Source organism: Salvelinus namaycush, chromosome 1 (genome assembly GCF_016432855.1).
Source record: "Salvelinus namaycush isolate Seneca chromosome 1, SaNama_1.0, whole genome shotgun sequence".
Taxonomy (NCBI): Eukaryota; Metazoa; Chordata; class Actinopteri; order Salmoniformes; family Salmonidae; genus Salvelinus; species Salvelinus namaycush.
Window position 1 is genome coordinate 44,493,561 of NC_052307.1, and position 22,063 is coordinate 44,515,623.

The following is a 22,063-nucleotide window of genomic DNA, read 5'->3' on the forward strand; positions in this document are numbered from 1 at the left end:
AGAGCACGGCACAGATCAATGAGACAGATATTACACCGGATGTATAAATGTGAAGCATCCGGTTGGCGTTTCCACCCACTACCAAATATGGCGGTGAGAGGAAGCCCAGTGAACGGCAGTGGGAGAAGATTTTGGCCTACATTCTGCTAATTTTCTCATCGATGAAACACTTGATCTCAATACAGTTTTCTGTTTCCAAATCTAACATCTGTTACGAACAGAGTGGACTAAGTTTTGTAAACTTTAGGCTTTGCCAAAGTTTTAAAAATTTGCATTGTTTAGGAGCGCAAGGGTGAATTGAGTTATGTCACACACACACTTCAGAGTAGGCGTTCCCTAACAGAAAATATGCAAATACATGCTAGGACACACCAATAGGCTCTCGCTAGCTCGTGCTTGGCTCTGCCTACCATCTTGCTTGTTCTGCCCACTATGATTAATTTGCTCCCATTGGAAACAACAGGCTGTGGTCTATCTGGGTTAGTTAGACTTCGGGCTGTTATCCTCCCACAACCTTAAAGCCGTCAGCCTAAACTTTGCCGGTTTATTTAATAGAAATGAGTGAATGTAGGTTCAACTCAACAAGAGGAGAGAGCTAGCAATGCTACCATATGTGCAGGTAGAACTGCTAACTAGCATGGTTAGCTTGCTTTCCAACAAGCTAACCAAGTTATCTTAAGTCTTGCAGCGTGGGCTAACTAGGTCTCGATAGCTAGCCTTGTGACGCTAGCTACCACTGGAGACTGGTATAATTTTAGACAAATTCAACTCATAGCAAAAACTTTCCTTTCAATCAATCGTTCAAATGTATTTATACTGAATTTGGCCTGCTTTTGGATTACTATTATCTGGGACTATGAAACCAGCCCATAAAGTGAAAATGGTATCAATAATCGTGTGGAAATGTTATTATGAAACGAATTACTCTTGTATCGATTCATCCGTATGAGAATGCCCTGACTCTTGCATTTGCTACACAGACCGACATGAGACACGGATGGTACAGAGGTGCTAAGGCAGCACAGGGTTTGTTTATTCGGAGCTGCAGAGCACAGTGGGTTTGGCTTTACATTCTGTACACTCAGCACTGTAATGTACAACAATAGCAGGAAGCGATCCTCCCTCGTTCTCTCCTTTCATCTCCTTATCCTCTCTCTCTCTCTCCTCACTTCCCAGCCTCCACCACCAGCCAAATACAGTGTGTGTGTGTGTGGGTCATAAAGAAACAAATCGATCATGAGAGAAACAAAGTGCAAACATTTGTGTGCGAGTCGTCTAGGAGATCAGGCTAAAGAGGAGGCACTTCTGAGTTTCAATTTGTGAAATGATTTACGAATATAATAATAACTGGCCAAGACTAAACGTGTAAGTACAATTGTTTACTGTAAATATTTATTCTTCCTTAAAATAAGACATCAAATTCCAAAACCAAAGCTGTTCTTCCCTTTTGTTCGAGTGTGTTGGAAGGCTTCCCATTGTGAGGTGGTCCCTTTACCAATTACTCTACCAGAGCTTAGGAACCTCAATAGTCTAACACGGCTTCCTCTCCTTTCTCTGCACTGGATTGGTTAAAGCTCATTTCCTGTAGAAAAAGGTCATATATCTTCCAGGATTCCTCACCTTTCCTTTAGGATCAGTGCAGATGAAGAAAAGGAGGAGAGAAAACCCCCCCAATGAGACTATCGAGATGCACCCATGGTCGTGATGGCAACACAAACACAAAACAGCACTGGCTCAATGGATATTACAAAGTTTACATCGCAGTAATATTACTTTAATGTCTGAGGTAAAGCAATAACATCTTTACTGTAAAACATCTTAATTGGTGTATAAATGGTGGCTTATTGGTTTGACAAATCTCCTTTTGCTCAAGGTCAACGGGGTGCGTTGGGGCACTCTTTGGGAAAAGTGCAGAAAACAAGACAAGTATTGTAGTTACAATTCTAATGCCACAGTTGTGTGCGTGCGTGTGGGGGGGGGGGCAGCCTGTTGTATGCAAACACATGTTTGATTGTGACTTAGGTGTAGCATAGCTGCTGACTCAAGTTTAATATGTGATTGAATAAAGACCAGGCAAATCCCCCTTCCTCCTCCAAAACTAATATGGCAACAATAACACAAATACATAACTGAACTATATCTTTGGCCTGAGGGTATACAAGGCAATATGCACATTGTGTCTTGAGGTTGGTGATGTTGTTGGTTGCATGTATGTTTATAAGTGATTAGAGGAGAGGGAGGGGAAAAGGAGAGAGACAAAAAGAGAGAGGGGGAGGGGGGAAGAGAGGAATACATGAACAGAGAGTGCATTTGAGTGTGAACGTGAATTTATGCAAAGAATTCAATTTCTTAAAAAAAAAACTAAAAAAACAGCAACAACAAAGCCCCCATCTTGTATTTCCTGTGGTCTTTCTCAGACAGTGGATCCCCTGAATTAACTCGTTTTTTCTTATTCATCAACACAGTCAGTGGCTCTTCTCTACTCCAGCGATCCTGAAGGTAAGTGAAGTGTCTGAGCATTGTTTTCAAACGTCTTTGCGTTATTGTACGTCCCTCCAATAATTCCCCATGGGTCTCAGGCCCGGGTCATGGTCAGTATTTCCCCTAGACTGACCATGGGCTTGGGTTGGGTGCCTCCGGAAGACTGACAGCTGGTCGGGCCAGGTGTAAACCAATCAGCAGTGAGAAGATCCTTCCGTCTCCTCCTCTGTCTGTGTGTGGCGCCACACAGAGCCATGGCCACTAGGGGGCAGAGTTTGACATGGAGTCCACTGAGTTCACACTGCAGGAAGACACGCGACTGTTGGCAATAGTTACCTCGGGGTGCTGGAGGGTGGAAAGAGAGAGAAAGGGAGTTTGTGTCATCTCAGTATCAGTGTGTGGATGTAACTGTGTAGTGTAAACTCTGTGTGAGACTGAGAATGTTGGTGTGTGTGTGTGTGTGTCCTCACGTGTCTCCTGAAGATCCTGTCCAGCAGGCTGCGTCGGGGAGGCTCGGGGGGCGTATTCCAGTCCAGATCTGGGGGTCTGGTCCCTTGGGGCCCGAACACATTCAGATCACTGAAACACTCTGTGTCTATCATCTATACACACACAGAGACAGAGAGACAGAGAGAGAGAGAGAGATGGTGTAAGGACAGTATTTGACTGCTACTGACTGACAAGTCCACCAATTATTCAGTCTTTCAGGTTACCTTGCAGACTACCTCTCAGAAGAGGCCAGAGGAGAGGGAAAGACGTCCCAGTTAGTTCACCCACCTCGTGCTGCCATGGGATGGACACGCAGCCTGTAGAGAATTTGAAGTAGAAGTCGTTGTCGGTTTGGTCCAGATTTACTCCCTTGACTGTGGAGAACTGCTCAATGTCCAACACATCCTTACAGTACACCGCCCGGGGCTGAGAGGGAGAAGAAAAGCACAGCGGAAAAGAGGGAGAAGATCCAGATGGAGGGCGGAGGAAGAAGTATGAGAGTCTTCATTTGGAGTAGAGGTCATGATCCCTGGTCTAAATAACATATTCACCCATTCATGAATGTAACGGATTGAAACAATTGGAACAGTTGGTTGGTTCCCATATTAAAACACTTCCTGGTGTTGTTTCTAGAGCTGAAGCAGGACAAGAGTTGCCATCCTCCTCCTCCTCTACTTACATCAGGTACAAAGGAGGGCTCCTGGATGCCTGCCTCTAGTCTCTTAAAGTTGATGTTCCTGAAGAAGCAGTGAGCCTTCACCCCTGTTGACCCCCCCGCTGTACAGCCCAGCCTCTGATTAGGATCTTTGGTCAACAGCTGGAGAGAGAGGGGGAGAGAGAGAGAGCGAGAGACGGGGCGGGAGAGAGAGAGCGAGACCGGGGAGAGAGGGAGCGAGATGGGGGCGGGAGAGAGCGAGACAAGATGGGGGCGGGAGAGAGCGAGACGAGAGGGGGCGGGAGAGAGCGAGACGAGATGGGGGCGGGAGAGAGCGAGACGAGATGGGGGCGGGAGAGAGCGAGGCGAGAGGGGGCGGGAGAGAGCGAGACGAGAGGGGGCGGGAGAGAGCGAGACGAGAGGGGGCGGGAGAGAGCGAGACGAGAGGGGGCGGGAGAGAGCGAGACGAGAGGGGGCGGGAGAGAGCGAGACGAGATGGGGGCGGGAGAGAGCGAGACGAGATGGGGGCGGGAGAGAGCGAGGCGAGAGGGGGCGGGAGAGAGCGAGACGAGAGGGGGCGGGAGAGAGCGAGACGAGAGGGGGCGGGAGAGAGCGAGACGAGAGGGGGCGGGAGAGAGCGAGACGAGATGGGGGCGGGAGAGAGCGAGACGAGATGGGGGCGGGAGAGAGCGAGACGAGATGGGGGCGGGAGAGAGCGAGACGAGAGGGGGCGGGAGAGAGCGAGACGAGAGGGGGCGGGAGAGAGCGAGACGAGATGGGGGCGGGAGAGAGCGAGACGAGATGGGGGCGGGAGAGAGCGAGGCGAGAGGGGGCGGGAGAGAGCGAGGCGAGAGGGGGGCGGGAGAGAGCGAGACGAGAGGGGGCGGGAGAGAGCGAGACGAGAGGGGGCGGGAGAGAGCGAGACGAGAGGGGGCGGGAGAGAGCGAGACCGGGGAGCGAGACGAGACGGGGCGGGAGAATGCGAGACGGGGTGCGAGAGAGAGAGCGAGACCGGGGAGAGAGAGAGCGAGACCGGGGATAGAGAGAGCGAGACCGGGGAGAGAGAGAGCGAGACCGGAGAGAGAGAGAGCGAGACAGGGGAGAGAGAGAGCGAGACAGGGGAGAGAGAGAGCGAGACAGGAGAGAGCGAGAGCGAGACAGGAGAGAGCGAGAGCGAGACAGTAGAGAGCGAGCGCGAGACAGGAGAGAGCGAGCGAGACAGGAGAGAGCGAGCGAGACAGGAGAGAGCGAGCGAGACAGGAGAGAGCGAGCGAGACGAGAGAGAGAGCGAGCGAGACGAGAGAGAGAGCGAGCGAGACAGGCGAGAGAGCGCGAGACAGGCGAGAGAGCGCGAGACAGGCGAGAGAGCGCGAGACAGGCGAGAGAGCGCGAGACAGGCGAGAGAGCGCGAGAGAGCGCGAGAGAGCGAGACGAGACGGGGCGGGAGAGAGAGAGCGAGACAGGAGAGAACGAGACCGGGGAGAGAGAGAGCGAGACCGGCGAGCGAGCGAGACGGGGGCGGGAGAGAAAGACGGGGGAGAGAGAGAGAGAAAGACGGGGGAGAGACAGAGAGAGAGAGAGATAGAATGTACAGTCAGTCATTTTCAAATATCATGAGATCAGCTACTCAGGGTGACTACCAAATAGAGTGTGCAGTTCCTGATGACACTAACTAGGCCTAAGTCTTGTCAATCAATCAATGGGCTCTCACCACTCTACAGATGGCCTGGGTGTCCTCTGTAAACTTGTCGCTGTACTCCTCCTCTCCCTCCTGCACCCTCTTCTCCACTTCTTCCCTCTTCACTCGTTCTTTGCGTGCGCGGAAGGGTGAGCGTCCGGCGGTCATCTCGTAGATGAGACATCCCAGCCCCCACCAGTCTGGACTCATCCCATAGCGCTCGTTGTTGATCACCTCCGGAGCTACACACACAGCACAGTACAACAGGTTTAACGATAATATCTTCTTTGTATGGTAAAAAATGTGTCAGGTTTTTGTTTGATGATTATTGTATTCCGATGCATTGGAAATGAATTTTAATGTGTGGTAATAACATATGAAGGTAAGGTGGCTTACCCATGTAACCCACTGTTCCCACTCTGCCTCGTATGGGGTCCCCTTCAGGCACTTTGATGGCCAGGCCCAGATCTGAGATCCGGATGTGTCCTACGACACAGGGGCAGAGAGGTCAGGGGTCAAAGATCAGTCCTATTTAACAGAGAGCCTCTCTGAGTTCAAATACATAATCCCAGTAGTTAGGCTACTGTACAGTAGTAAGGGCAACTCACCATTATCATCTAATAGAATATTCTCTGGTTTTAAATCCCTGAAGAAAAACAAAAGTTAATTTGGGGCATTTGACATTGGGACTAAAACCAATACATCATGTGTTGACATCATGTGATCTCGGGAGACATTGGTATAGTGAATGACAATCAGAAGAATCCACTGCTAATTTTGCTAAAGGTAGGGGTAGGTAGTTGCCCCCATCTGATCCTAGATCTGTTGCAATGTGAACCTAGATCTGTGTTAAGGGAAACTGAGGTGCTATGATAAAAAGCTGCCACCTGTAGACGATGGATTCCTGGTGTAGGTGGTCCAGGCCGCAGCAGATCTGGGCAGCATAGAACTGGACCCTGTCCTTCTCAAAGCCTGGAGTCCCCATGCTGTAGATGTGGAACTTCAGATCCCCTCCATTCATTAAGGTCAGCACCAGACACAGAGCATCTTTGGTCTCATAGGCATATGCTAAACTCACCTAGATAGATTGATATGAGAGAGAGATTGATATGAGAGAGACAGAGAGAGAGAGATTGACGAGAGAGACAGAGAGAGAGAGATTGACGAGAGAGAGATTGACGAGAGAGAGAGCGATTGACGAAAGAGAGAGCGATTGACGAGAGAGAGAGCGAGAGAGCGATTGACGAGAGAGAGAGAGCAATTGACGAGAGAGAGAGAGAGCGATTGACGAGAGAGAGAGCGATTGACGAGAGAGAGAGAGAGAGATTGACGAGAGAGAGAGAGCGAGGTTGGCGAGAGAGAGAGATTGACGAGAGAGAGAGAGATTGACGAGAGAGAGAGAGGTTGACGAGAGAGAGAGAGAGAGAGAGAGACGAGAGAGACGAGAGAGACGAGAGAGAGAGCGAGAGAGACGAGAGAGAGAGAGAATAAAGTGAAAGCGTGTGTACATGTATTGCGTGGTCATGTATCCAAATGATAAGAAGAGACTCACAACAAATCTGCTGTTGACCTTCTCTAGTATTTGTTTCTCGTTAAGGGCCATGGACTCTCCTTTCCTCTTCTTAATTCTCTTCTTCTCCAGCTTCTTGCAGGCATACATCTTCCCTGTGGCTCGCACCTGGCACGCACACACCTGAGAGAACACAAAGTACTATATCATAGGCCAGTTCATCCCACAGACACAATTCTCTAATAATTCTCTAAATGGAAAACTGTGCCTCACCTCTCCGAATCCTCCCTTCCCCAGTACTCGGTACTGTCGAAACGTGTCTTTAGTTATTGGCTGTCTGAAAACACATCACATAGTAAATAACATAGTACCAGGCACAGAGCTAGAGAGTCTCAGCACATAGGGGGTGGGGTGCTCTCGAGGGGCCCTTCTGACCAAATCAATTCAATTCATAGCTGATATGGCCTATGATAAATGCAAATTAGGCATCATCACTAGGGATGTTAACAGTTAGTCTGCAAAAAAAATGTTTTACATGTCATGGTTACCGGTCTAGCTATAGGTTAATTAGCATAACTGAGTGGAACTAAATTGTTGTGTATTTTCATTCGTTTGTCATGCATCTTATTTTATCAGACGCGCACCGCATACTAGGCCCGGCCCGGAATCAGAATTAACTTCCTCCAGTAGTAAATCCATTAGCTGCTTCTCTCTGTCCATCACTCGCTCCCTGCTCACTCTGCATGTGTTCTGCTCATGGTGGCTCCGAGTCTGTGAGTATCCATAGCAACGGCTCCACTTGGGCTACTCTGCTGAGACCGCAGTTAGCCGCCAACGGATATTTTTTCATTTTCTGTGAAATCATCTCTCCCGTCTTATATTTGACGAGGTTGAGGCGCTTCTGACACCATGTTATGATCTTAGTCAGATATGACTGTATTGCGTAGCAGAGCACCAGCAAATAGGTCAGCTATAAAAAATGTTAGCGATCAATTTAGTGATACCCGACCCTAACCCGATGATTAATGTCGGGCCCGTCGGGCTCGGGTCGGGTAACAGAGCTCTCTACCGCATATAGAGCCTAGTTTGAGCATGCAGCGACAGCTCACACTCACAGCTCCTCAAACATGTTCTTATTAAGCCCAGTCAATGCACAGAATTTCTACATGGAGTCGCGGGTGATCACAGAGTGTTGATGTCCACTGAAAGAAGATCCCAGCTACTATATTTATTTCTCAAGTCGTCTTAATATTAAGCAGATTGGGACTTATTAGGCCTACAATCTGAGCGGTAGGCAGTCTGCATGTTGAAAACAGGTACTTCATTGTTTGCAATATGGATGTTTTACTTCATAGCCTATTGATTCAAAAAGTGGCCGAGCCAAAATCCAAACTTAGAAATGGGAATTGTTTCATCACGACTTCGTCAATACGCCATTGAAACCAGCATTTCTCTCCTGTTCCATTTTGTTTCCACATCAACTTTCTTTCGTGGTCCAGAAACCAAAGGCACAGTCCTAGTCATATTAGCAACCCATCCTAGTAAGGCATCTTTAGATTTTCCCCCTCTGTCACATGCAACCGCTCGCAGCAGAATGCACTTTAGAATGTGTCTTTCCCTCGAATTGCTTCCAGTCCCAGGCCAGCGGGCCCCTCAAAGGGGTATAGCGACAGACAGCTGGACATTGCTTTTTAAGATCAGCAGCACCAGCTCAGACTAATTGCTGGGTTTAATGAAATCATATATCATATATACAGTTTTCCATGTTTCATGGCGTTACAGCTGGAACCCATTGCAGTATTACAACAACAAAGATTGTTCAAACAACATTCACAGTTTTCTTCTTCTCAGAAATCATTGCACACGCGATAGAACAACATAGTATGTACTGGGATTTTGTTTACCACCATGCTGGATGCTCATTTCCTCGTAAAAATAACAAAAGCGCCTGGGGCGGCCAGTGACGCTGTTGTGTCTATCGCGGATCTCGGCTTTAAAGAATGCTTTTACTTAGCTTTTTGGTAAGCTACATCATCGTTGAAAAATGACGTGCGTGGTCCCTACGGCGGTCGCACCCATGGCCTCCAAGCTAGCACCGTGCCATTCAATAACCACTAAAGACAATCGTTTCTGTTAGATTTTGTAGGAGTTTAAAGCAGCACTCACCTCTCCAGCATCTTCCACTGTAGGAAACGGTCAAAGTACATGCTGTTTTGGTAGTCAGAGAAGGGAGCTCGTCTCAGGTAGTCATGGAGAGCCCTAAGAACAGACAACAAACAAAAAGGTTAAAGCCCTGAGACAACAGACAACAGCTTCAGTTACAGTAAGAGGTAAGCCAGCTGGTGGTCCAGTGTGTTTGTGCTTTAGCCAACTCCTCTCTGTGTTCCTTCATTGTCTTATGCAACCTCATCCCCAGTCTCTTGCACACATTGCATATACACCTGGTACACCAACCACTTCATTTCTCCCACTGTTACCAGTGAGTGTGCTAATCGAAGTCACTTTTGACACTTTGAAATGCCAGCAACTTGATACAAATGATAGAAGAGTTGGCTTCAGCATATCGAGTGTGGGACGAGGCTAGGGATAAGCTAAGGTCAAGCTGTTTCTTAATAGGAATATCATAGTTGACAAAAAGGAGTGAGACCAAAGAAAGATTCCCTTACTTGCGACAGTCACTGAAGATCTCCTTGCAGGGGTGAAGCTCCAGGTTCTCTCTACACTGCTCAGCAAGGCTCTCTGCTGCCTCCACACACTCTGACGACTACACAGTCACACACACACACACACACACACACACACACACACACACACACACACACACACACACACACACACACACACACACACACACACACACACGGGAATTAGTGTGGTAGGCCTGATCACTGACGACGATGAGGTCAAATAGGTCAGAGACCTGGCAGTGTGTTGCCAGGACCACAACATCTCCCTCAATGTCAGCAAGACAAAGGGGCTGATCGTGGAGTACAAGAAACGGAGGGCCCGAGCACACCCCGATCTATATCGACGGGGCTGTGGTGGAGCGGGTCGAAAGCTTCAAGTTCCTCCGTATCCACATCACTAAGGAATTAACATGGTACACACACACACCAACACAGTCGTGAAGAAGGCACGACAACGCCTCTTCCCCCTCAAGAAGCTGAAAAGATTTGGCACGGGCCCTCAGCTCCTCAAAAAGTTCTACAGCTGTCCCACTGAAAGCATCTTGACTGGCTGTATCACCGCCTGGTATGGTAACTGCTTGGCATCTGACCGCAAGGCGCTACAGAGGGTAGTGAGTACGGTCCAGTACATTACTGGGGGTTAAGCTCTCTGCCATCCAGGACCTCTATACCAGGCGGTGTCAGAGGAAGGACCTAAAAATTGTCAAAGTCTCCAGCCACCCAAGTCATAAATTGTTCTCTCTGCTCCCGCACGGCAAGCGGTGCCGATGCACCAAGTGTGGAACCAACAGGAACCTGAACATCTTCTACCCCCAAGCCATAAGACTGCTAATTAGTACCCGAACTATCTGCATTGAACCCCCCCCCCCCTTTTAAATCAAGAGGGGGGGGGGGGGGTGCATTGCAAATAGTCTGGGTAGCCATTTGATAAGATGTTCAGGAGTGTTATGGCTTGGGGGTAGAAGTTGTTTAGAAGCCTCTTGGACCTAGACTTGGTGCTCCGGTACCGCTTGCCGTGCGGTAGCAGAGAGAACAGTCTATGACTAGGGTGGCTGGAGTCTTTGACAATATTTAGGGCCTTCCTCTGACACATGTCTACCTCAATTACCTCGGACCCCTGCACATCGACTCAGTACTGGTACCCCGTGTATATAGCCAAGTTATCGTTACTCACTGTGGTTTAATTCCTTGCATGATAATTTTTCTATTACTTTTCAAATTTTCTCTCTGTATTGATGGGAAAGGCATGCAAGTAATCATTTCACTGTTAGTGTACACCTGTTCGCTTACGAAGCATGTGACAAATGCAATTTGATTTGGATTTGACAGACAAACAAACAAACATATATTGCTCTAGCAGTTGTTCACCTATCTACATTCATCAAACCCTCCTACAAAGACTTCACTCACCTGTTTAGTGAGGAACTTCCCAATAATTTCACCTCCTCTGCTTTTCCGTTTCTCATCAGGCGCCAGCTCATAGTCATCCTAAAGAACACAGCATCATTATACACTTACAGTACATACTAATATAACAATAGCGCCAAATAATATTTGCTTAATGCACCCTCGTAATATATTGCCCAGCATAATGCAACCAATGGAATAGTCCCAAAAGTGCAAACCGCATCCAACTGGGTATGCAAATATAGTATTTGAAAGAAAACACATAATATTTCGACCCAGGTGTGACTGGACATACAATACTATTCCATTATCAGGGGCAATGTATGGACGAGATCGTGTTTTGAAAGACATTATTGTGTGGCTCCAGTGTTGCGGAAACATGCAGGGTGCGACTAGACCAGCATAGTGTGGACTGCCTTGAGTTGAAATGATCAGTCATTATCTATATCCTTAGCAGCTCCAGTATATTTCAGCCAGGAGTGAGAGAGCACGGAGCGATACAGCATCGCTAGGGGTCGTGGCATAGTCTGTTAATCCTTCACTCCCTGATCATTCTCTCACCTCTCTATCCCCATTAGCATTTCACTACACCAGCAATAACATCTGCTAAATATGTGTATGTGACCAATAGAATTTGATTTGATTTGATTTAGCCGGTCGCATGCTTCCCAGTCAAAACAGTTTGCGCAAATATTATGATGAAAGCTTGTGACGTTTTTGTTCATTTTGGAGTTTGACTGGGGTTCGAGCACACAACATAGATTTTTACGATATAGCCAATTTTGACTTTGTGGCTGGGGTGACAAGTGGATGAAGTGTTGGTTGTCATTCAACGAGAGACTACCAGTTTTCCTGCAATTTTTTTCACTTGAGAAACACTGCTCCAAAACATTTTAGTTAGATGTAAAATTGCGCGACTAAAAAACGGCGAATTTGATTACAGATTTCTTGATTTCTCTTAGATTGTTTTTTACTATTTTGAGGAAGGTGGCGCGAACGTCTGTCCCTCGCATGCCTTGCGTACAGACGTGTGACGACTAACTGAGTTCTGCTAGGATCAAACCGAACCTAGTATGTGGGCGCCTTTACACAAGACTCTCCACTAGCCCACCTGACCTGAAACACACAAACACCTCTTTAACCCACAATCTGTTATTAACAGACACTCTCTCTCTGACACACACGCTGCCTGGGACCCCATATGTGACCCTGTGTTGCCTGGCAACCACAGTCAACACGGCAGGATTCCATGAGGTCCTTTAGTGTCACAGTGTGTCAGACCAGCGTCACCAGATCCCCACCAACACACACCTAGAGTTTCTCTCCTGACCCTGGCCCACTATAGTGGTCTACTCTGCTCTGAGACACAGACAGACAGAGAAAGAAAGAAAGAAAGAAAGAAAGAAAGAAAGACGTTGGGTGAAAAGGCCAGACTTCTGCCATTAGATCTGTTTCTCTGGCCTGTGTGTGTGTGTGTGTGTGTGTGTGTGTGTGTGTGTGTGTGTGTGTGTGTGTGTGTGTGTGTGTGTGTGTGTGTGTGTGTGTGTGTGTGTGTGTGTGTGTGTGTAAGACTTGCCTATTTAAATAAAGGTTAAATAAAAATAGATAAATAAATAAAAAGTCTGCCAAAAGGCCAACGGGGCGTCTCCATTTCCCTTCGGCTAACCCCTTTGGCTAACAATTGGGTGGCTCATTCTGTGTGTGTGTGTGTGTGTGTGTGTGTGTGTGTGTCTGTGTCTGTGTGTGTGTGTGTGTGTGTGTGTGTGTGTGTGTGTGTGTGTGTGTGTGTGTGTGTGTGTGTGTGTGTGTGAGTGTGCGCGTTTGTGTCTTACAATGCAGTATCGTGCCAACAATAGCCAATCATAATTCGGCAGCAATCACACATACACCCCTCCCTCCTGCACTGACGTCAGAGGAAACACAGGGACCCCCGGGCGCATTCCTTCTGCTGTTACATCTCTCCCTCTCTCGCTATCGCTAGCTACTGTGCTCTTTTCCCCTCACTAACACCCTCGTTTATACATTAGAAGCACACTCACAAAAAAATACAACACACAAACGTTCCTTTGGACATTGATCCTACCCGTCCATCAATTTAGCAACTTTCCAAATTACCCAACAAGAGTATTTGGGTGATGGAAGCTAGATATCTCATTTCATTATTTTCACAGGTTCGCTCTCATAACATCTTGCATTACCCTCAGATCTTTCTCCAAAAATGCATCTGCAGCTGACCCATTCTTGTTTGTGCGCGTGTGTGGCGAGGGTAGTTTCCCTCAGAGTGTGATGGTCATTTTTAGGTTGCTGGGAAGGGGTGAGAACGGGAGGGGGTCTGACCAGAAACAATACTCTCATTCTGTCCAGTCACATGCCTACGGTGATATTTTGGGCTTTACTCAAAATACTTAAATGTGTCATGTGCGAGGCATTCCGTCTAGACACAAGACAACGGGGGAGACGGTTCGGGGGTTACTATTGGCTTCTGGTTACTATTGGCTTCTGGATACTATTGGCCTCTGGACACTATTGGCATTTGATTCTGATTGTTTCTTCTCTGACGATTAGAGGCATTTTCACATCTAAAACCTGTAATCTGGGACACTGTGTCTAGACAGAGTAAAGGGAGGAGGCTGCTATTATAATCACTACTCAATATGATTGTAATCTCTCAGTCAACTGAACATGATTAGTGCTGTTTGGATGACTGTTTAATCCAAGTGAATGCATTTAGAAGTGTGTGTGTGTGTGTTACCATGGCGTCCAGTAGGTGGATGCATCGCAGCAATTCAGGTCTGGTCTCACAGTACAGGCGGAACAGCAGTCTGCCGATGGGCTGCTTCTCACACAGACTCATGTAGTCCCGATCTGCCAGAAACACACACACACAAACTAGTATCTGGGCCTATCTGTAGAAATAACACACATTTGGAAAGATCTAGGTACGTTTACAAACACGTACAATACATTAACAGCACAGCAGCAGCGTGACACACATGTAATACTTGCACCCACACACAGCCGTTTGTTTTACTATCCTTGTGGGGACCAAAGATTTGAATCACCTAATTCTAACTCTAAAATAGCTTTTTTCCTTGTGGGGACCGGCAAAATGTCCCCAATTGTCAGAATTCCCTTGTTTTACCATTCTTGTGAGGACTTCTGGTCCCGACTAGGATAGTAAAACTAAAAACACACACCAACAGTAATGTACCGATGCTGTTGCCCAGCTCAGTGCACTGCCTGATGTGGGGGAAGCGAAGGATCTCCTTCCATTTCTTACTCCTCCCTTTCCGCTTCCCTCCTCCACCTACAGAGAGAGAGAGAAAAGAAGGGATGAGTGGATATGAGAGGAACAAGCCATTCCAGAGAGGCACAAACACATACTGAAACAGTATGTGAGAAAGGAGAGCGAGAGAGAGCTCTGCAACTGACAAATTAGTTCCGCTCATAGCTCTGAATGTGTATATGTATCATTTTTACATAACGTCTCAGCTTCTCTTCAAATCCCTTCTCTCTTGTTATTCCTCCGTTTTCTTTTCTTCCTCTGTGTAATGCTCCGGGGAATGTGGCCATCCCGAAGCAGAACAGTGTGTGTGTGTGTAACAGAGAATACATCCCGGACAGTCAGATTCCCATCGGAACACAGAGCTTGGCCAAAGCAGATTCTATAATACTGAATAACCATGCATATATTCCCAGCACACACACTCATCAATATCAGAAGATTAGCCATGTTTGATACTGAAATGTTGATAATGATCAATAGGTTTCCCCTTCCCTTTCTCACACTCAGGATGTCTTAACATGAGAGAGATGGAGAGAACGAGATGGAGAGAGTGAGGGAGAGAGAGAGAGAGAGAGCGCGAGAGAGAAAGCTACATCTTTAAGCAATAATCGAGGAATGCTCCAACAAGGACGTCATGTGTTTGCCTCTCACTGTGTGTGTGAATGCTTTAGCAGCTTTCACATCCCTTTCCCTTTACTAAACCCCAACTCTTTCTCACACACCGACTGCTGCCACAGACCTTCTCCTCAGGCCTCTGTCTGGCCTGGGTTACATAATGGGCATTCCTCCTCCCCTCCCACCTCACTGATTTGACATTGACTGGATAGGTGAAAGCTATGTAGTGGAACCCTTGCAGAGGGAAGCCTTTCAGGGACAACTCCGAGGCATAACTAGGGCCCAGAGATTTTCCTGGTTGGGTCACATGGTCCCCAACCATTGGATATAATGGAGATATAACTCCAACAAGTCAAACCTATTAATGAATTATTAACCCTGACCTTAAATATTCTAAAATGCCTATTGGGTATTAGCAACAGTAACTGTGACATTTTTTATTTATTTATTTTTTAATTGGGGGGGGTTATTCTTTTTTTCTCACCAATTTCATATCCAATTGGTAGTTAGTCTTGTCCCATCGCTGCAACTCCCGTACGAACAACTGGGGAGAGGCGAAGGTCGAGAGCCGTGCGTCCTCCGAAACACAACCCAGCAACGCCGCACCGCTTGACGCACCACTTGACGCAACGCCTGCTTAACCCGGAAGACAGCCGCACCAATGTGTCGGAGGAAACACCGTACACCTGGCGACCGTGTCAGTGTGCATTGCGCCCGGCCCGCCACAAGAGTCGCTAGTGCACGATGGGACAAGAACATCCCTGCCGGCCAAACCCTCCCCTAACCCGGACGACGCTGGGCCAATTGTGCGCCGCCCCATGGGTCTCCCGGTCGCAGCCGGCTAGACAGAGCCTGGACTCAAACCAGGATCTCTAGTGGCACAGCTAGCACTGCCATGCAGTGCCTTAGACCACGGCACCACTCGGGAGACCAACTGTGACATTTCTACCCAGAGCACTTCCCTAGTTACTTTCAGACAACATCTCAGAGAACAAAAATACACCCCTTTATGATTCAATGGGTAAAACAATGAACAAGTAGACATGTAGACATTGCGAGGAGAGAAGAGGTTATTTCTTGTGAAGGGTCAATCTCAGGTCGATGTTATGTCTAAATAGTGGCCCTCCACCCTGTCTTTCAATTCAACACAATATATACTTGACAACAATACTCCTTCTTCCTCCCTCTGAATCTAACCTACTCTGTCTCTCTTCCTCTCTGTCGCTCCCTTCCTCCAACTCTTTCTAGCTCTCAGTCTGTCTCTTTCCTTCAATCGCCTACCTTTCGCTCTTGCCCTCTCTGTCTTAATCTCTCCCTCTTTCTCAGTCTCGCTCTCGTCTGATTCGACCCTGCGGAATCATCACTATTACATGCTGACTTCTGGTCAGTGAACTGCACTTCTGCTTTCATGGCCAATCAGTGACCTCTTTCCCTGCTACTGACCAATCAATTACCTCCTCCTAGGATAATTTAAGGTCACGGGTTTAAAACATTTTGTTAACAAGACTAACAAGCCTTCCTGTAGTTTCCTCGTAGAGAAAATACATTCTGGGTCAGCATTCACATATCTGGGACGAAGTAAAGGATGGTGCATTTGAATTGGGGCTGTTGAACTGTACTGCATTTAAACAGAGTTTGTACTCATTCGATGCACACTTGTCAGGAGTCAAAAGCATTGTGTTTTTATTTAGCATATCAGTTGTTCCCCCTGTAGAGAATTGGAGCACCATATCTGCCACATTGTTTTAGCAAAACATGTCTAGGGACCATATAAATAGATGTCGAATTCTATGGTTAGGACAATACAAAAGAACCAGAAACGCACCCTTTAAAAGTAATTGAGAAAACTACTACACTGATCAAAGCACAATGAACAAGAGTGTGTCTGTGGGCAAATGAAACCCTGTTTGTTTCAGTGCACACCACTGAAACAAACAGGGACAAAGTCTACAGGAAGAAACAGGCTCAGGACTGCTCCCACAGGTGTGTGTGTGTGTGTGTGTGTGTGTGTGTGTGTTTTTAACTGCATTTTAACTGCTTGGCAAACTCGAGTAGTACCTATGTCAGTGCAGTTAATTGTTAGCAGTAATGGACAGTCTTAGAATCTCGTCCAAGAATACAGGCGGTGCTATAAGACTTGACAGGACTTAACAGCAGAACCAGGGATGAACATATTAGAACATTACAAGCGTGCAAGTACTTCCAGCGAAAAGAGCCCAAACTAAATATTGGGTTGAGGGGCAGCCATGAATTCACTTCACAGATTAAAACATTAAACATTAAAAATAATAACCAAGTCAGACAAAGAGCCTCGCAGACTAGTGCTGAGCGATAAGTGCTTTTTTGAGGTCGGTTCGGTTTCAGTTCGACTATTTAAAAAAAAACATTAGATGCACTATGCATTACGTGGTTTGAATATTGTATGGTAGTGACTGCCCATTACTGCTTATCACTTATTAACCATCATTTACTCACATTACTTTAATAAAATATTTCAGTTGTGTATATTACATTTGTTTTATTTGATGGCCATTACTTCATTCCAAATCGTAATCTCATCTCTATAGAGCTGCTGCCTATGCCGTCTGATAAAATCACTATTTTGTAGTTCTTCAAAGTAACTGCTGACTGCTGAATACCAACTATCAAATCATTTAGATCATACATTTTCAGGTAGCGATATTGTGTGTTTTTCTGTTTCTTCTCTTCCTCTCTGTGTCTGCCCCACACAGACCGGACAAGTAGAAGGTATGGATTATGGTCATTGTAGTTAATTATCAGGTTTTCTGCTAATATTGGCCTGTTGGAGCCTACAACTCCCTACTACATCACACAGTTCGGACTTTATCTTATTTATCTCTAGAGAAACTGCGCGTTGAGCTCACAGGAAAAAAACTAAACAAATAGAATTCAAATAACTGATCTGATGTTGGTCAATTAGTTGATGAAAAAACTAAAATAACCAGCATTTTTGTTAATCTCTCAGCACTATCACAGACAGGGAGACATTACACACTAAAGTGTTGACAAAGACACATTAAAGACATTACAAGTATAATTACAGTGTAGTTACAGTGTCTTCAGAAAGTATTCCCACCCGTTGACTTATTCCACATTGAGTTACAGCCTGAATTCAAAATGGATTACACATATTTTTCTCTCCCATCTACACACAATACCCATAATGAAAAGGTAAAAACATGTTTTTAGAAATGTTTGTAAATGTATATGAAATTAAATATAGAAATACCTCCTTTACATACGTAGTCATACTTTGTTTTTCATTTCCCAATGATGGAGACCACTGTGCTCTTGGAAACGTTCAACATTCTAGAAACTGTTTTATAACCTTCCCCAGATATATGCCTCATCTCGGGGGTCTACGGACAGTTCCTTGGACTTCATGGTATAGTTTCTGCTCTGACATGTACTGTCAACTGTGGGACCTTATATAGACACATTTCTTTCTAAATCATGTCCAAACAATTGAATTGGCCACAGGATGGACTCCAATCAAGCTGTTGAAACATCTCAAGGATGATCAAAGGAAATTGGATGCAACTGAGCTCAATTTGGAGTGTCATAGCAAAAGGGTGGTGAATATTTATGTAAATTAGATATTTCTGTATTTTATTTTCAATAAATTTGCTTAAATGTGTAAATACACGTTTTCACTTCGTCATTATGGGGTATTGTGTGTAGATGGGTGAAGAAGAAAAAAATCTATTTCATCCATTTTGAATTCAGGCTGTAACAAAATGTGGAATAAGTCAAGGGGTATTGATACTTTCTGAAGGCACTGTATATACAATTACAGCATGAAATTAAACTAGCTGTGTAACCAAAGAATGGTCTCTTTCTGGGAGCACATTCAGTTCTCTTTTACAATAACAACCTAGCTAGGAGTCTGTAGCAGTCAATGCTAACTACTGTAGACGGGAAGATTGCTTACCCTTACCCATGATTAAATATTCCATCAACTCTGCAGTGGATTCGTAAGCCTGCTGATAAGTCACTTCCTGTCTGTCTGTGAGTGCCGTTGAACCTCTCCTGCTGTCTGGGCCATAGTGGGAGCATAAAAGATGACCCCATTACTTCCACATGATTTATAATTCTGTTACTTCCAGGGCGGGCGACCATTGCTGCTTAATGAAGGAGAAACATTGACATGAACAGTCCAAGACTGCCTGGAATGGAATGCATCTGGCACTTTGTGATAGTGCTCAGCCTTTGTGGAAATATGTGACACTACAATAAACGAATAGGCTCAGATTTATAATCATAGTATAATGTTTAAAGATGTCCTCCAGCAATTGTTGTTGAAACTTTCACAGTTGAAAAGCGATATCCCAAGTATAAATACAGTAAAGTACACACACTGAACGGTAAAAAAAATAAGTTGAGCAAAATAGTGTTTTTTTAGACAACGGCAAACTTCTAGGAGTAGGGCATTCAAGGAGTTAGTCTGATGGGAATCCGTGGTGTCATCGGCCTCCCGTCTCGCTTGAGGTACAATAGACAAGCAATAGAGAACAAAAGAGGAAAGGCCCACCCCCCCAATTATACTATGTCATGACATACCTGGACCACCTACTACCTTTTGTTAAGTAAATCAGGTGTTAAATGAGGTGAAAAGGAGACTGGAGTGCCAGTAAGTGAAGTAGAAACCCTTGGCGAGCACAGTGTCTGGGTTTGTTACTGCTTTCTGTTTGACAAAGTTGGCTTGTAAAAGTATGAATAAAGTCATAAAAGTCTTGTATAAACTTTCTTTATCCTCTCCCCTTTCTCACTCTCCTCCTCTGTCAACACATTCTGTCACAGTGTAACACACACACACACACACACACACACACACACACACACACACACACACACACACACACACACACACACACACACACACACACACACACACACACACACACACACACACACACACACACACCGGTCAGAGTTCATTGCGTACAGGAACCCGTCAGTTTAATTTGTTCCATGCGGACTACTCCCTTTGTTTCATATTTCTGGTTTACAGCTCTGACATCATCAACGTGAGCCAAGCAAAGTAAAAATTATGTCAGAGAGAACTACAGGTAACTGACAAAATCATGAAAACACTTGAGTAAATGAGGGATATAAAGTACATTTAAAGTAGGTGCTTCCACACAGGTGTGGTTCTTGAGTTAATTAAGGAATTAACATCTCCATCATGCTTGGTGTTCATGTATAAAAATGCTGGGCAGGCCATTATTTTGGCTACCATGGCTATGCCCCATAGGATGACAATGCCCCCATCCACAGTGTGTGATTGGTCACTGAATGGTTTTATGAGCATGAAAACAATGAAATCATATGCCACGGCCATCTCAGTCACCAGATCTAAACACAACTGAACACTTATGGGAGATTCTGGAGCGGTGCCTGAGACAGTGTTTTCCACCACCATCATCAAATCAAATGTTATGATTCGTAGACCACAGGTGTAGACTAACACTGAAAGGCCTACTTACAGGTCCATTTCCAACAATGCAGAGTTAAAGATAAGAAATATAATAAAAAATATAAATAGTGACACAAGGAATAAATACAAAGTGAATAACAAATATAAATAAAAAGTTTAAATAACATAGCTATATATAGGGCGTAGAAAATAACATGGCTATATGCAGGGAGTACCAGTACTGACTTGATGTTCAGGGGTATGAGGTAATTGAGGTAGATATGTACTGTACATATGGGTAGGGCTAAAGTGACTAGGCAACAGGATAGATAAGACAACGGCAGCAGTGTATATAGTGAGTGTGAAAGTGTGTGTGTGGCGTCAGTATGCATGTGTGTGCATGTTATGTGTGTGGGTTGTATGAAGCGTGTGTGTGTGTGTGTGTGTGTGTGTGTGTGTGTGTGTGTGTGTGTGTGTGTGTGTGTGTGTGTGTGTGTGTGTGTGTGCGCTTTGCGGTGTCAGTGTAAATATGTGTGAGTGTGTGGGTAGAGTCCAGTGTGTGTGCATAGAGTTAACGCAAAAAAAGGGTAAATTCAGGTAGAGACAGACAGGTCGAATGGCAAAAGAGGGGAGCCTCTCACATTATAAGGTGCCACTTGCCCACCCTCTGGAAATTCTCACTTCTCTTCCTTGCGAAGAGCACTCTCTCTGGAAGCTCTCCTCAGTACAACATGATCCCTGTTTTCTAGCTTAACTGTTTACAGGTGTGCCGCGAGGTTATGCCGCCAAGAGCAAGTACAGTATTTCGGCTCTCACCGAAAGGAACATTTTAGCTTCGTCTCCTGTGGTATCTAGCGTCACACAGCTAGCTACTGAGACTTGGTTAGCCCACGCCGCAAGGCACAAGGTAACTTGGCTAGCTTTCTGGAAAGCGAGCTAACCACACTAGCATGCTTCGTCCCGTGTGATAGCTAGCAATAGCTAGGCTGTTAGCCCACTGGGTGAACACTAGCTAGCTAACACAAACACACAAACACCTCATGGTAAAGCGTTGAGTCATGAGTGGTTAGCAATGCCTTTCTCCTGGAGTTATAAAGGACAGCCATACCCCATGAGAAAGACACATTCTCAGGCAGCTCTCTAACGAGGCCTGCAAGTTTTGTACCGGCCCATGCTAGCTTAAGCTATGCCACTAGCCGTCTAGTTTGTCTAGCATTAAGTTGCTTTGTGCCTACTAACTGAACCGGTCCCACCACGCGGTAAGCCGGTCCATGAGACTGCCTGAAACAGGCTAGCTAATGCGGCAAGACTGTTCTTACCATAACCTGCCCGGTAGATCCGGAAATCGTGGCGACCTGGTCTCCACGCTCCCCCTGGACGAGGCTCCGCATCAGATAGAGGGGTAGTTTACTAGCGCCAGTACTAACTGAGTGACCAGAGATCCAGCAGGCTGCAAACCCACAGTCCAAGTCGCATTGAGGTCCCGCCCAGCTGATTCCCCTGTAGGAACGAAGGGGCGCCTGACCTAGAGGTACGCCCATTGCCTGTCTACGCAGACTGCTCCTGCCAAACACTACGCCCACAAATGTTTGTTTCTTTTCCGGAATGAGTCTCGATTTGACTCCCTCCCCGAACCTTCTAGAACACAAACACAATCGGACACATTCTGACTGTCTGATTGGTCCCAGAAACCGATGAATTGGGCAAAATTCGACGCTCATCACCACGCACCTCGTATGTAGCGAAGGCGTCATGCAAGTACGCCCCAGTGGCAGAGAGGAGCAACCAACAGTTCACTCCGTGTCTTGCCCAGCTACC

At 46.1% G+C, this 22,063-nt stretch overlaps 1 protein-coding gene across 1 annotated transcript in view; it reads right to left on the minus strand.

The window, feature by feature from the left end:
* Positions 1 to 1,006: 1,006 nt before the first annotated feature.
* Positions 1,007 to 22,063, minus strand: part of grk5l (G protein-coupled receptor kinase 5 like) — a 76,719-nt gene continuing 55,662 nt past the window's right edge. The window contains exons 2-16 of the mRNA XM_038989153.1: positions 14,119 to 14,214; positions 13,660 to 13,772; positions 10,911 to 10,988; positions 9,480 to 9,577; positions 8,980 to 9,072; positions 7,087 to 7,150; positions 6,856 to 6,996; positions 6,191 to 6,381; positions 5,912 to 5,949; positions 5,700 to 5,789; positions 5,337 to 5,545; positions 3,650 to 3,787; positions 3,259 to 3,396; positions 2,952 to 3,083; positions 1,007 to 2,826 (exon numbers count right to left, since the gene is read on the minus strand). Coding sequence (XP_038845081.1) covers positions 2,743 to 2,826; positions 2,952 to 3,083; positions 3,259 to 3,396; positions 3,650 to 3,787; positions 5,337 to 5,545; positions 5,700 to 5,789; positions 5,912 to 5,949; positions 6,191 to 6,381; positions 6,856 to 6,996; positions 7,087 to 7,150; positions 8,980 to 9,072; positions 9,480 to 9,577; positions 10,911 to 10,988; positions 13,660 to 13,772; positions 14,119 to 14,214 — 1,703 coding nt within the window. The 3' untranslated portion in view covers positions 1,007 to 2,742. The remainder of the gene's footprint in view (positions 2,827 to 2,951; positions 3,084 to 3,258; positions 3,397 to 3,649; positions 3,788 to 5,336; positions 5,546 to 5,699; positions 5,790 to 5,911; positions 5,950 to 6,190; positions 6,382 to 6,855; positions 6,997 to 7,086; positions 7,151 to 8,979; positions 9,073 to 9,479; positions 9,578 to 10,910; positions 10,989 to 13,659; positions 13,773 to 14,118; positions 14,215 to 22,063) is intronic.